The following is a 15,597-nucleotide window of genomic DNA, read 5'->3' as shown; positions in this document are numbered from 1 at the left end:
TTAACATCAATGGAATCTTTATATTTGACAAAAGGTTCTTTGGTGGAAGGTTCTTTAGATTACAGCTCCGTTTCTAGAAAAGACAAATGCACAAAGACAAGATTTTTTATGTTTTTACTGACTAAATGAATAGCATTTTGTAAAGATGAACAAATTGTAAAATTTGATGGCCGCAGTACACTCCAAAAAAGTTGGCTCAGAGGCAAAATAAAAGTGAGAAGATTATAGACAAAGATTATAGATTCAAACTTTTCTGGTAATGAGGCTGTAGTTTTACCATTTACTGCACTTTGTTATTCTTCCGGTCATTAACCTATAGCAGTTAATGAATCATAAACCTTGTACATTTTCAGAAAATAGCTTATTTCTGCATTGCAAGGTATGGTGGATAGAGCAAGGTTTCCCAAACTGGGGTTCATGAAAAGCTAATAATCCATTCTATCATAAACATCTATCATCATCATGCCCTAGTTATGTTCACCTGTCCCTTATTAATTTCCCTTGTGTAAATCTGTTCAGTTCAGCCGTTTGCTAGTTTTTGTCCCATACTAATGGTGTTTGCGTGAGTATCTCCTTTCATATCTACTCCTTGAGTCATGTGTGCTGTCTAGAGACAGTCAGGGTTTGTTTAGAGGTTTTACTGAAACACGGCACTGGAACAACGGGAGTAACCAAATAAAAGGTTTTTATTTCAGAACTACAACCCCCATATCGACATCAAAGCTGGCAGGAAAAAGACTGATATTGCATCAGCTCTCTAACCCCTGCAAGCAATTACAGGCCACACCCCTTTGTTTTTGTAACCAATAACAGGCTTTCAACATTAACAGCCAATTACAGTTTACTATCAGCTGAATTTATATTCTTGTAATCTATAATCTAAACCAACCAAAACTGTTGCTCTGGGTGAACAAACACCACATCATGCATCTCCTTATCGTGACACTCTGGAATAGTAAATAGCCTTTTCTGACTATGCAAATACTAGACACTATGGAAGCTTGTGTCAGGTGTTTGTTTTGTATTAGCATCACATTTCTTGTTTTGAATCTTGTGTTTTCTATTGTTAATGTCGTCACACTGGTAGTTTTGTTCATGGTTTTTGTAGTTCTCTTTCTGTTATCCCTGTCTTAACTGTGCTTAGGTGTTCCTTGATTCGTCTTGATTAGTTGTGTATTTACTGTTTCTTATGGCCCTTTGTAGTTTGTTTTTTTTCTTTCTTTTTTTTTTTTTGTATTCATAGGCGTCATGTTCCAGATTTCTCTGTTCATGTCAGGGTTTGTTTCACATTTGGATATATTATATTAAAAACTTCTTATCTGCATATAGAGCCAACTTCATTGCTTTTTTGGTCTGTTAATAAAGTTGAGTATTAAATTGAAATTCTCTGTTTGCACCCGTCACATTAGATCAGGGGTGGTGAATATCAGCCCTGTAGAGTTTTGCATCAACCTTAATCAAACACACCTGAACAAGCCAATCAAGGTCTAAAAGATTACTTGGAAGCTACAGGCAGATGAGTTTTATTTATTTATTTATTTATTTATTTTTATTAGGGTTGAAGCTGAACTCTGCAGGACCGGAGGTTTCCACCACTGCATTAGAACAATGTTTTGTTAGCTAGGTGTTAGTAGGCTCATAATGAACCTGAGTGCTCTTACATACTAAATCAATTACACCACTGGGTAAAAAGTCTGCTGACTGATGCAAAACATGGTGTAAAATGTGAACTTTTGCTGACAAATTAGCTGGGATATCTGTTTAGAAAAATTACACATTGTTCTTTTACATATATAGGGTTCTATTTGTAGGGAAAGTGTAGAAAGATTATCAGTTCATGAGCAGTTCAACGAAATTCTTTAGTTACTGTTTCTGATGTTTGTGAAGTTTAAACAAAAAATCCACATTAACGAATAATGCCTTTCATTGATGCAGTTTATTGAAGTTTATTGTTGATTCGTTTCTGTTGTAAATTTGAAGAAGTGACCCCCACCCCCAAAAATGAAGAAAATAATTGATGAGAGTACACAACAGCCGTATATATTCTTACATGATTCACCGCACAGTTACACTCTTAACAGTAAAGGAAACCCTAAAATCTTAATTTGACTGTTTTGTTTTTTGTAAACACTGTAATTTTTTTTCAAAGGTCTAAGACACACGTCTGATCTTCATGCTGATGAATTTCATACCGACAGCATGACTATCCTTCCAGGTGTACCAAACATTTCCAATGGCGAAAATGGTGGGATCTTCACCCCACAAATACACGCCGTTAGGATTTGTACTGTGACAGGCTGCGTACCAAAATGCCCCGAGAAATGTTTTGGCACAGTTCTTATCAAAGGTGTCTTGATCCTTGTCAAAGGTGGAGAACTTGAATCCATTATGGCTAGATAAAGAGTCGCCTGCAGAGAGGAAGCGCATTATTGAGGATATTAGGTATACGTTTACTCATCTGAGTGTGATTTTTAATGTAAATGAAAGTGTCCTACCTGCTCCTCCATCCTTGAACCCTGAAATATGCAGTTTATACCCATCAGTTTCACAATCCACAGAGAAGGACGAGTACAGAGCGAAACCTTTCCTTCCAGTGAAGTCCTCCAGATCCACTCTCAGCATGTACTTGTTCTTACGTGTCAGCTGGTACATGTTCTCCAGCCCTGATCACACACACACATGAAGAACACGTTCAAGCAAACACTGGACATGAACACCCACACAAACGGACACACGCTGTGAGATCTTACCCAGCCAGTATTCACCCTCCACATTCCCAAATCCTCTCTTGTACTGATTCCACGGCCGATAGAAATTCACACTGCCGTCCATTCTCCTCTGAATCACCTGTGATGGGTTTATATACAATATATGATTCATAATCAATGTTCTGATGTGTGTTTAATGATCTACAGTCACATTCTTACCATCCATCCTCCTTTATCTTCCTCTTTCCCATCTGAGATCATCTGACAGTAAACCCAGACAGGAAAATCACCTGCTGGATAGATGGAGTAAATCCCACTGACTGTTTGTCCTGATTTATAGACGTCAGAGCAGTCGACCGGCATGTCTTTATCCTGACTGCATCCGCTCACCAGTAAAAATGGAAGAAGAGCCGCCAAATACACCATCATCTGAGAGAAATAGATGAACGTCAGACTGAAACGAAGCTGAAAACATCTGTAATAATGTAGAGTTACTGATGAACTTACTGCCATCTTCTCAATCTCTTCTTCAGAGCAGAGAACCTTTTTTATCTACATAAAATTATAGAACTGTTTTCATATTATGTCTGTTTTCTAAAAGTTGTATAAATGTTCTGTGAGGTAAATGAATAAAGCCGTTACTCACAGTTTGTGTTGTTCAGTCTGACACAAACACTGTTTATATATTTGTCAGATTCTCAGGCTCCTCCTTTGTTACAGAGGGAATTTACATTATCAAGAACCACATTTTGGATGCAAAAAAAAAAAATAAATAAAATTAAAAAATGTCAATCTAAATGCTAAGATAAACATGTAGTGACAGATACATTGATGGAAAAATGCAACAAAACTAAAACTGCTTGTTGGATAACTAAAATCAATATCATGTTTGCAGTCGTGCTCATATTTGTAAAAACAACTCTCTTATGGTATTGCTTAATTATGTCATGTTATGATAATGAAAACAAGATCTCATACAAGTACTTTTTTTGCAAGCATATCTTAAATTTTCTGAGCATTTGTATTAATTGTGGTGAAATAGTTCCCCATTAAATTTTGACTCAGCACAACAGTATCAAAAGAAACCAAAAACAAGTTATTGATTGCACTTGAATCAGGAAGTTTTACATCCAGTCTCATTAATGATGGAAACAAATAATTCAGACAATCCACTGGTAATTGTGTAATATCTCCATAGTCTTGAAATGAAATCCAAAGTCCTCTTAGTCTGAGACAGAAACGAGACGGAGTACAAATGCGGTCGAGACTGAGACAAGACAAGTACACAACACTTGTGACTGATGAAAACTTAAAGAGTGTTAAAGATGAAGTGACTTTATATTTAACTGAAGGCGCTGCTACGCTTTGCAATAAACAGTCTTTGTCTGCCTGACAAACAAGTTATGAACTTTAATTTATAAATGGATTGCAGAATATACAGAAAGATCGCTCCCTTCATAGTGTGACTGACTGGGCTCACACGAAAAGTCCTGTTGGAATCTCACCACACGCTGCACAGTCAGTCTCTTTTCTACAACCAATCTGCACTTTCCTTATGTGCAGTCAGTAAAATTCCTCAAAAAAAAAAAAAACTCCCTTACAGTGTTTTAAGGGATGTTGAGCAGATTCTGACTAACCTACAGGAAACACCTCTGACTGTCCATACTCGATGCTGAAAAACACCACTGTAGAAATAGAAACTTCTGTCTTTGTAATCCAAAACCTGTGGCCGGTTGCATAGAATACATCGGAGTCAGAATTACCAACCAAAAAAAAATCAGATCTACACAAATCACATTTTGGATTTTTCCAAAAGGTGACAAGTGTGCTTCCCTGTTATTTAAAACACAGTCTTTAGTGAAATTTAAAAATTGGAAAATTCATTTGTACAATGTTTGTAAAATGTACATTTCGAACGAGTCATACTGCACAAGAACAGATATTTTAACTAATGAAGGAGGGAACGCTGATGCGGTTTTTGTCCTACAGCACATCCTGGAGTAACGTAGTGTCATCAGACACACTCCAGTTAAACAAAAAACAGGTTGACTAATGACTGAGAATAGTGATGTTCAATGTTTGTCCTCTTGGAAGATCAGCTGACTGCCATGATCCGGAGTCAGGGCTTATTGTGTGGCGCATTCTGCCGGAAGAGGATCTGAGCCTCAGGTTGATGACAGAAAGGTAAAGTTGGTGGTCGTGATACCTGTGACTGAGCCACAGAACAGCAACGGCCCATGAGTGTTACACAAAACTATGCAAAATATCACATGTTCCATGTAATTTTATTCAGGACATAAAATATTGGTTTAGTCAGTATCTGATAAGAAACCTGTGAAAACAAACAATGAATATTATTTTATATTTATTTAGGCAGTGGCTATTTGCATTATATGCAAATAGTGATAATAGCAGTATGTGAAAATAGCAGTATTTTCTTTTCAACAAGTAGCAGTTAGATGCTAATTATACTATGTACAAAAGTATTATAGTACATTATAAAACAGTATGGTATGATAATGTATTAAGTATAATTTATATATATACATATATATATTCAGGTGCTGGTCATATAATTAGAATATCTTCAAAAAGTTGATTTATTTCACTTATTCCATTCAAGAAGTGAAACTTGTATAATGTATACATTCATTCCAGCTGGAGTCAGTGCTTCAAGAACCACTACACACAGACGTATGCAAGACATGGGTTTCAGCTGTCACATTCCTTGTGTCAAGCCAAAAGACAAAAGGCCTGGACTGCTGCTCAGTGGTCCAAAGTTATGTTCTCTGATGAAAGTAAATTTTGCATTTCCTTTGGAAATCAGGGTCCCAGAGTCTGGAGGAAGAGAGGAGGGGCACAGAATCCACGTTGCTTGAGGTCCAGTGTAAAGTTTCCACAGTCAGTGATGGTTTGGGGTGCCATGTCATCTGCTGGTGTTGGTCCACTGTGTTTTCTGAGGTCCAAGGTCAACGCAGCTGTATACCAGGACGTTTTAGAGCACTTCATGCTTCCTGCTGCTGACCAACTTTATGGAGATGCAGATTTCATTTTCCAACAGGACTTGGCACCTGCACACAGTGCCAAAGCTACCAGTACCTGGTTTAAGGACCATGGTATCCCTGACCTTAACCACATAGAAAATCTATGGGGTATTGTGAAGAGGAAGATGCGATATGCCAGACCCAACAATGCAGAAGAGCTGAAGGCCACTATCAGAGCAACCTGGGCTCTCATAACACCTGAGCAGTGCCACAGACTGATCGACTCCATGCCACGCCGCATTGCTGCAGTAATTCAGGCAAAGGAGCCCCAACTAAGTATTGAGTGCTGTACATGCTCATACTTTTCATGTTCATATTTTTCATTTGCCCAAGATTTCTAAAAATCCTTTCTTGGTCCTAAGTAATATTCTAATTTTCTGAGATACTGAATTTGGGGTTTTCGTTAGTTGTCATTTATAATCATCAAAATTAAAAGAAATACACACTTGAAATATATCAGTCTGTGTGGAATGAATGTTTACATTATACAAGTTTCACTTCTTGAATGGAATTAGTGAAATAAATAAACTTTTTGAAGATATTCTATTATATGACCAGCACCTGTATATATATATGTATATATATATATATATATATATTATTTTTTTAAATTTTTTTAATTATTAGATGGATGCTGCCTCATTAGGACTATAAAGCCGTCGCTTAACCTACCCGATAAACAGTTCAGTCCATGCTGCATTTTGTTTCCTTTTTTTGCAAATATTTCCTTCATTTTAATTTACAATAAATGTCTTTTTGATGTGATATGTGAAAGGGAAAAGGAGAAAACCGGGAAAAGAATAAGTTTGGCAAAAGGTAGATTCGAACTTGTGTCGATCATGTCAAAAGTTACCAACTAACGCCTTACCCGCTACACCAAAGCTACTAGTTTTTAATGGGCATCTTTTGTCATGTTATCTACCCCAACCACACATTGGTGAGCAGCGTTAGCATTAATAGCCTCTGCCAACAAGGTGGGCCATTTGCTCTTACTTTATTTATGATTTTGTATGTTGTTACATTTTAAAAGGGTCCTATTATGCTTATTCAGTTTTTCAACTCTACACTGTAAAAAACAATTTGTAAACCTGGCTGCCTTAAAATTTTAAGTTCAGTCAACTTAAAAAAAAAAAGTTATAAAGCTTAAAATTCACTTTTCAAGAATTACAACAAACGGCTCATTTGCACTAGAGTGCGCTTCTTCCAGATGTCGTGAAGTCACAGTATCTACGTTTACATGCAACCAAAAAATACTACCAATCAAGCCTTCATGTAAACACCTTAATTGATCTGACTGAGTTGGTCCTTGAAGGAAATTTTGATTGGATTGGAAGGGGGGGTTGTAGACCTTTTCTAATTCAATTAATAGGACATGTAAACACTTGATCTGATTAAAAAACATACTACTCGTGCAATGACATCATAACATAACATAACATCACAACATCATAATGACGCATGGCCCGTGGAACAAGCTGTTGTTTTTGAATGTTATTCTAAAATTGTCCTTACACTCATCGTCTGTGACGCCGAACACAATGTCCCATCAGTACTCACTTTATATTCTCATCCACAGTCGGCTTCTTTTAACTGTGGGAACTGCTTGAATATAAGCACTGCTCAGAGTTTAGTTCCAACCTTAATCAAACACACCTGTCTATAATTACCAAGTGCTCCTTCAGATCCTAATTAGCTGGTTCAGGTGTGTTTGTTCAGGGTTGGAGCTGAACTCTGCAGGAAGGTCGATCTCCAGGACCAGGGTTGAGCACTCCTGTCTTAAGGGAATATTTTCACCCCTACCCTTCTGCCACTCTGTTTCAAGGGCCAAGGGGACGGAGTAGGCGTAGAGGCAGTATAGGTGAAGGGGTATACAGTAAAACTGGGATTGGGACTAAATGTATTAATCTTATTATCATCTTAAGGTAAATGTTTAAATGTTTGTTTAACACTGAAGTGTTTGTCATAACTTCCTTACAAGCAGTACGAGTATAGAGCTGTGCATGGGACACATCATTTGTTCTTAGAAATAATCATGTACCTTTACTGAAGCTGACTTACAGAAGTCTTATTACAGGAACAGTAACCATGAATGGCTTATGACTAAATCCGTGACTACTTTTGATTTGTAATATATACTATATGGCAGTATTATAAAAAAGTCTGAGTTCACGTTAAGACATTTGATAAAATGTCTTTGTAAAATTGTTGAGATCGCTTCTAAACTTTAGAATAGAGCACACGTAAGCCCTGATAGCACACGTACATCTTGGAGACGTCTATTTGACATCTGCAAGACATATTTTTTTAATGTTTCAAATAGACGTCTATTAGATGTCTTTAAGATGTTTATGATTTAGAATGTATGTAAAACTGACATCTTGCAGACGTCTACCAGATGATTGTACACAGCAGATGCTTTCCAGATCAAGAGATCTTTAACAGACATCTTGCAGATGTACGTGTGCTATCTGGGAGAGCACCACAGTTTCTGGCTAAGGAGGGAGATCTGAGCATGGTGTGTGTTTTTGACATAACTTCAACACTGAAGAAAACCAATGTGAGAGTTTTTGTCTAAGGAGAAAAAAGTGATACTGCTAATAACCTTTGAACATTAATTAAAATTTCACCTTTGATTCTGGAGCTCATGGTGGGTTGAAATGCATACCACGGGCACGTCCTTGTGCTTCCTGGTTTTCATGGCGAATTGTAGGACTTTTTAGACATTTACATTTAGATTTATAATCACTTAGCAGACGCTTTTATCTAAAGTGATTAACAAATGAGGAGAGCAACGGAAGCAATCAGGCCAACAGGAGGGCAACAGTATACAAGTGCCGTGAGAAGTCTCAGTCTAGCACAGTACACATAGCAAGGTGTTTTTGTTTGTTTGTTTTTGTTAATATCAACTAAATTAGCAAAGCCAAAACCCAGTAAATTAGAAAACCTGGCCAGGAAATACCTGCCATCTTGTGTTAGCCACAATGTCTTTTGTTTTTCTTGCGTTCCTGTCTCTTTATTCAGTTCCTCATTTGTTTCCATGTTTTTTGATTAAGTACTCCACACCTGTTTCAGTCTCCCTAATTACCTTTAGTATTTAAGTCCTGTGTTCTCCCCTGGTTGTTTTGTCTGCTCTCGGTTGTGTTTACGTGTTGTGCTACTCCGCTACCAGTTTCCTTGTGTTTTCGTTTGGTGGAGTATAAATAAAAGACTGTTATTTGGACTACTCCTGCTTCTTGCGCCTTGCTACTTCCAGCAACTGTGACATTTACGAGAGATTTTACTATGTATATGAAGTTTTCTTAGAATTTAAGAATTTAAAGAAGACACTGATATAGTATGATGTAATAGCATAATCCAGGCATGGAAACTTGTTTTCATTTATCTCGCATTTCAAAGTTCTTCTCACAGAGAAGTTTTGAGTTTTGATTCTTATCACTTGAGGTCTGCGATTGTCGTGTATCAATTCGGACGGGACTAACATCTTCATGGGTGCTGCTCAATATACCTCCTCGTCTCCTCGCTCCTCCATCCTCCATCCTGTGACCCGGAAACCGATCGAGCTCAGCCATCTTTTGTAGGACATCTCAATTGCGGAAGTGTTTTGTCGACTAAACGTGATGCATGTTTAAATTTTCCTCCCCCTTCACATCTGTTGTAATAATTTACATTTATATTGTACCTTTGCATCAGGGTCATCGGATGCCCATTTTCCACAAGTTGATATGATTCTTTAGGGTCTTAATGAAAAGTCTATAATATACTTTGGTTAAAAATTCTTAATGGTTGTGTAAAACAACACCCTTTTTACCTTGCCAAAATCAGCTCTGCAAAAATCATCTCATTCTGTTCGAGGCTGCTTTAAATGCAAATGAGCTCTGCTCGCCCCGCCCCTCTCTTCTCTCTGTGGAGTGACGAGCCTGTTTACTTTAGCTGCATTTAGCCGCCAAATTTGCTAACTAGCACATTATTAGGAAAGGCGATCGCAAGGATTCATAAAAAAACCCCTTATACTCACTTATGCTGTAAGTGAAGCTGGATCACAAATGATTTGCGCAAACATAGACGGATATATGTAGATCAGGAGCCGCATTCCCTTCACAAACAAACGTAATCCACTGCATCTTCAGCGGCTCAGATGTCAGAAGTAAATGACAACCACTATCCACTGAATCGCTCAATCAGAGATATTCTTGTCTAACTTACATCCCTGCTCCGCATCGAAACAAAGAGGTCGGACTGTTACAGCTGATCTGAGGTAAAACACTCATGTCGATCAACTATCGTGGGAGTGTCCTCTGTCATGTGACGCCACAACGACAGGCATCTGAGAATGATTTGAAAAAGGGAATATTATTTTTACAGATTAATTAAAAATCACTGCATGGATTTTTATCATTATAGGGTAGATTTGTACATACACTGCCAACACACATTAATGTTCAAACAACATGTAAAAGTGAACTTCATCCGATGACCCCTATAAATAATATCATATATTTACAGGCTGTCTTGCTTTATTCATATTTATTATGCAGCTGATACATCTGATGACGCTTTGAAGTGCCGCTTGAGTGGTCAAGAATATTCCAATGTTCATCCTTTGATTCCACCGTCCTAGCGTCTTTTCCTTGCATCCTTCCCTTGCATCCTGAAGGGGTGGCGCTAAGTCGAGAGGAAAGGAAGCAAGGAAACGAGGATACACAAATAAGAAATGAGTAGCACCCCGTGTTTATTACAGAGGCGGGAGGGTCTGTTTCATACATCTGGGCGATGCAGAGATCACGCACTCATGCGTGCATTGCGTATAGTCAGATTAATTACTGTAGTATAAACAGTTTTACTACAAATACCATGGTGAAGCTGTATGGCAAGTATAGCAAAACAATGGTTAATGTGTGGTTACTTTAGTTTACTAGTTTACTATTTTATATATTTTTATTTATTTGTAATAAAACAATGTTTAATTTATAATATTCACAAATGTACAATTTAAACGTTATGTAACATTACTGAGTGCAGAAATTAATGTGAGTAATCTGACCTGACGCTGATATTACAGCAGTTAACGTGATCTCCTGAGCTCTTGATTTTATTTTTGTCATCTTTTATTTCTTTGCCAGGAGACATGCATATCAAAAATGCATATGGTAAGAGCAACTACGGTAATTCACGTTGGCCAAAACACACAAGGAAACGCGTTGTGAAAAAAATACCGTCAGCAATCATAGACATTTGCATTCGGACGGAATTCGTTTTTCTGAAAGTTTGCCGAAAAACAGTAGGTGATTTGCTCTGGAATTATTACAGAGGTTGTGTGAGAAAAACAAACGTGGCAGAGTCGGACGGGATTAAAATCGCAAAGTACGTCTGTGAAACAAAAATTTCTCTAACGACCCCCTGTAAAACTAGTTCCGCCTGAATAGGGCTTAAAACACAAATTACTGTCAGGAGCTAAAGAAGCAATAACCTGCATATTCTAAAGAGCCTCCAGACGTTGACTGAAGGCTCCTCCTGCTGACAGACAACAGGCTTCACATGCAGACTCAGTGTGTGTCCATCAGATGAGATGAGAGGCTTCCATTGACGCTCTCACTGCAAAAACCACTGTGCTCACTCATTTATTTACCTTTATTCAGATTCATTTTGTGAGTTATTTCTTCAGTCAGTGAAACATGCAATATGCAAACTGTAATAAATGTATTTATTATTTTATGTAAGGTTGGGTAAGATGACATTTGACAGAATGTCAAATACATTTTGGGGCAATTTCTTTCCATTTTCCACAAGGTTAAAATGAACACTTTCTGAATTGATATCACACTGATTTACCTTGATCTTTCTACATTTATTTACCTCTTTTTATAATGGTTTATCGGCAGCTGTGTTTCCACTGAATTTCTCATTTAGCGTTTCTGGTGCCTGTTTTGGAGATAAACACATCTGATATAATGCTTTCAATGCAAGAGTTTGTTTGAAATGTATGAATTGTTGATTCATGTCAGTTGTAAATTAAAAGTGGTGACCCAAAACAAAGAACAACAATTCATAAACAGTCATATGTTCGTCATACACTTTGACATTCATTTGATTGTTTTGATTGTACACAGTTACACAGTTAACAGAGGAAATGAAACCCTTAAACCTTAATTTGATTGTTTTGTTATTTGTAATGTTTGTTTAAATGTCTAAGACACACGTTTGATCCTCATGCTGATGGATTTCATACCGGCCGCGTAACCCTTCCACGATGACCAAATGTTTCCAATAGCGTAATGGGTGGGATCTTCACCCCATAAATACACACCATTGGGGTTTGTGTTGTGACAGCCTGTGTACCAAAATCCTCCAAGAAACATTTTGGCACAGTTATTTTCATAGACATCTTGGTCCATGTCAAAGGTGGAGAACCTGAATGCATTATGGCCAGATAAAGAGTCACCTGTAGACAGGAAGCACATCACTGAGGAAAATAACACAAAGGAAATGAGTTTTCATGAGTATGAATGAAATAATCCTACCAGCTCCTCCATCAGTGAATCCTGAAACATGTAGTCTGTACCCATCAGCTTCAGGACCAACAGAGAAGGACGAGTACAGAGCAAAAACTTTATTTCCATCAAAGTCCTCCAGATCCACTCTCAGCAAATAGCTCCTGTTGCATGTCAGCTGGTACATGTTCTCCAGCCCTGATCACACACGCACATGAAGAACACGTTCAAGCAAACACTGGACATGAACATCCACACAAACGGACACACGCTGTGAGATCTTACCCAGCCAGTATTCACCCTCCACATTCCCAAATCCTCTCTTGTACTGATTCCACGGCCGATAGAAATTCACACTGCCGTCCATTCTCCTCTGAATCACCTGTGATGGGTTTAAATAGAATATTGTATAGTGTTGTGCAGTAACGTGTATGACGCAGGAGAATCCAAAACAGACAATCAAATCCAACAGGAGTACACATGAGCTAGCATGACAGAACACAACATAACAACTAAAGAATATATAAATAATAGTGGACACAGAGAGCTGGGGTCACACTGGGGGCCTGAAGCGGAGCTGCAGGCTTGCAGGAACAAGGTGGAAACTGGGGCTCGCCAAGGTGGATGAGGACCAAGGTGGAGGCAAGAATTAGCACAACAGAGGCAAAAGGATAGTGGGATGAGGCGAAGCCAGAAGAGTTGAAGACCATGGCAGAGGCAGGACGATGACTGACCAAGACAGAGTCCAATGACTGACGGACCCCCGTGAAGCCGAGAGAATGTGTAGCCGAGGCAGAGCTGAAGCGTCGGAGGGCCAAGGTGGAGTCCAGAGTTCAGAGACCTGAAGTGGGGCTAGAGGATCCACTTGCCAGGACATAGCTAAGGGCCGTAAGGCCCAAGACGGATCCATGGAGAAGAGTGGAATAGACCACAGAACAGCTCAGTAGCTGATGGGAAACAGTGGAGGCGAGGCCGATGGACTGGCTGGCTTTGGAAAAGGAACCAGGAGAGGGAGGCTGGGTGGGAATTCTGGAGAGTTCAAACTGGACCGAACCAACGGGGACGCAGGAGATTCTGAACTAGGTGGAACCACAGATACGAGGAAAAGGGGGGAATGTTCTTCCAAATAATTCAAAAAGCCAAACCACAGAGGTCAATTGCAGCTCATCCTCCACAGCAGGAATAAATAAATAAATGAATGAATGAATAAGGCATTTACATAGTGCTTTTATTGTGTATTGCCGTAGACCCAAAGCACTTTACAGTCATCATATAGGGGGATCTCTCCTCAATCACCACCAGTGTGCAGGCACTAGTGCACTACAGGTGGAGAGGAGAGAGGGTGAAAGAGCCATTTCAATGAATAGGGATATTTAGGAGGCCATGATTGACAAGAGCCAGAGGAAGGAATTTGGCCAGGACACTGGGATACACCCCTACTCTTTTCGAGAAGTGTCATGGGATTTTTTAATGACCACAGAGCATCAGGACCTCGGTTTAAGGACAGATGTCCCACTGCAACACTTGTTGTTGTCGGATCACACATCTGGTCAAACGAAACGTAAGGCTCTTGCTCCAGGTCAGTCATGGGCTCAGTCACATCCCTTGCGCTGGCTTGTGTATCACGAAAGGCTCAGGCTCTCCATCTGCCGTGGGTTCTGGCAATGGCTCTGTGGAGCAAGGTGATGGCTGACTGCACACTAGATCAGGAGTGGGGCTGGTGGTCATGTCCAAGCTGCACCTAACCATTACCCAATTTACATAAGCTGCAAAGCTCCCTCAAGGACTTTCCCCAGACAGCCTAGCCTTCACTGAGGTGTTCAGTCTAGCATAATAAAATGTGCACAAGGAGTTGTCCCGATAGCAGGTCAGGTATGCTAGATCAAAAAAATCCTTTGTGTGGTCCTCGAGACAGCGATCCCCATGCTCAAACAGAAGGAAACCTACAGCAGGTAAATCCATTTTTGGAGGTCCGTGTTACATGCTGTATAATGTGCACAGTGCAAGATAATATCTGTCAAACTATTTTTAATAATAAATCCAACAGGAATACACAGGAGCTCCAACACAACAACTGAAATGTATACAAACAATATCAGACAAGGAGCTGACTAAAACTGAGAGCATAAATACACATCCAAGGATTAATCGAAACAGAATTGGTGTGAGTTAATCAGAGACCACAGAAGCTGACAAGTGCAAAGAAAATGGGGCAAAGGAAACTGGGTCCAGTTAAACAAGAAATACCAAACTAAACCAAAACAGAACAGACACATGACAAATATATGATTCATAATAAAAGTTGTGATGTGTGTTTGATGATCAAAAGTCACATTCGTACCGTCCATCCTCCTTGGTCTTCACCGTTCCCATCTGAGATCATCTCACAGTAAACCAAGACAGAAACATCGCCTGCTGGATAGATGGAGTAAATCTCGCTTACTGTTTCTCCTGAGTTATAGACGTCAGAACAGTCGTGTTCATCCTGATTGCATTCATTCATCAGCACAACCGGAAGAAAAGCCGCCAAAAACAGCATCATCTACAGAGACCGAGAGAAAGAGATGCACGTCAACTGAAATGAAGCTCAAACCACCTCTAGGAATGTAGAGTTATTGATGAACTTACTGCCATCTCCTCAGTCTCTCCTCAGTAGATCACAGCAGAGATCGGCTGTCTACTGTTTGTGTAGTGTGATTTGTATTCTTTAGTCCAACACAAACACTCTTTGAATCTGTCAGATTGTCAGACTCCTCCTTTGTGTTAACATAGAAATTTACATTACAAAGAACCATATTTTGGATGCAAATTAAATGCAAGTTAAACATGCAGTCACAAGATGTATGTGCTCTGGCTGCATTGCCTTGGCACTGAATTTATGCTCTTGGGCTATATTGTTTTTCTTCTTCTTCTTGAGTAGAAGTCCATAGAACTGTTTGGTCAAAAGTTGTGAAAACTGGCACATAAATAGCTCAGGACACAGTTGTGATTCTAATGCATCTCTCATTTTAGTATCAACAGTGTCTCAGATGTTCCCTTCTAAAATTACGAGAAATAGTGGAGACAAATGAGACATGGGAAGGTTCTGGGAGAAAGGAGTCGTAAATGAAAATGTGGTGTAAGAAACTTGGGAGATCTCTTCATTGTCTTGCTGTAACCTCATTCAAAAATGCATTATAAAATGTTTTATTGCTCAGAGGTTGCTCTTTCTTCAGTCTTCAGGAGAAGCATGTTAAATTTTAAATGTATCTTCCAATACCCAGCACTGTATATGCAGCACATTTGCCAAGCTAGAAAGAGATTAAATAAGTGAAGTTTATTACAAGATAAATACTTTCTTTTAACAAATGCAACTTT

At 39.0% G+C, this 15,597-nt stretch overlaps 2 protein-coding genes across 2 annotated transcripts; both read right to left on the bottom strand.

Moving 5' to 3' along the window:
• Window positions 1-2,136: 2,136 nt before the first annotated feature.
• LOC127164187 (microfibril-associated glycoprotein 4-like) lies at window positions 2,137-3,236 on the bottom strand. Its single transcript, XM_051107967.1, has 5 exons — window positions 3,216-3,236; window positions 2,928-3,137; window positions 2,751-2,847; window positions 2,496-2,663; window positions 2,137-2,408 (listed from the first exon to the last, which is right to left on the bottom strand). The coding sequence occupies exons 1-5, from the start codon at window positions 3,219-3,221 to the stop codon at window positions 2,152-2,154; spliced, it is 738 nt and encodes a 245-aa protein (XP_050963924.1). The 5' UTR covers window positions 3,222-3,236; the 3' UTR covers window positions 2,137-2,151.
• An 8,686-nt stretch (window positions 3,237-11,922) lies between these two features.
• On the bottom strand, window positions 11,923-14,920 carry LOC127164258 (microfibril-associated glycoprotein 4-like). The gene is made up of 5 exons (XM_051108104.1): window positions 14,869-14,920; window positions 14,582-14,782; window positions 12,526-12,622; window positions 12,271-12,438; window positions 11,923-12,191 (listed from the first exon to the last, which is right to left on the bottom strand). Exons 1-5 carry the CDS (start codon window positions 14,872-14,874, stop codon window positions 11,938-11,940), a joined length of 726 nt encoding a protein of 241 aa, XP_050964061.1. The 5' UTR covers window positions 14,875-14,920; the 3' UTR covers window positions 11,923-11,937.
• Window positions 14,921-15,597: the final 677 nt, after the last annotated feature.

This window comes from Labeo rohita, chromosome 1, assembly GCF_022985175.1.
Source record: "Labeo rohita strain BAU-BD-2019 chromosome 1, IGBB_LRoh.1.0, whole genome shotgun sequence".
Taxonomy (NCBI): domain Eukaryota; kingdom Metazoa; phylum Chordata; class Actinopteri; order Cypriniformes; family Cyprinidae; genus Labeo; species Labeo rohita.
The sequence above is the reverse complement of the archived record's forward strand: the minus strand, read 5'-3'. Positions and strand labels throughout refer to the sequence as shown.

Coding starts and splice junctions, on each gene's coding strand:
- LOC127164187 (XM_051107967.1), bottom strand. Junction 2,848..2,927: donor AAGATAAAGGAGGATGGATG/GTAAGAATGTGA, acceptor AACCCATCACAG/GTGATTCAGAGGAGAATGGA. Junction 2,664..2,750: donor GGAGGGTGAATACTGGCTGG/GTAAGATCTCAC, acceptor GTGTGTGATCAG/GGCTGGAGAACATGTACCAG.
- LOC127164258 (XM_051108104.1), bottom strand. Junction 12,439..12,525: donor GGAGGGTGAATACTGGCTGG/GTAAGATCTCAC, acceptor GTGTGTGATCAG/GGCTGGAGAACATGTACCAG. Junction 12,192..12,270: donor ATTCACTGATGGAGGAGCTG/GTAGGATTATTT, acceptor TCCTGTCTACAG/GTGACTCTTTATCTGGCCAT.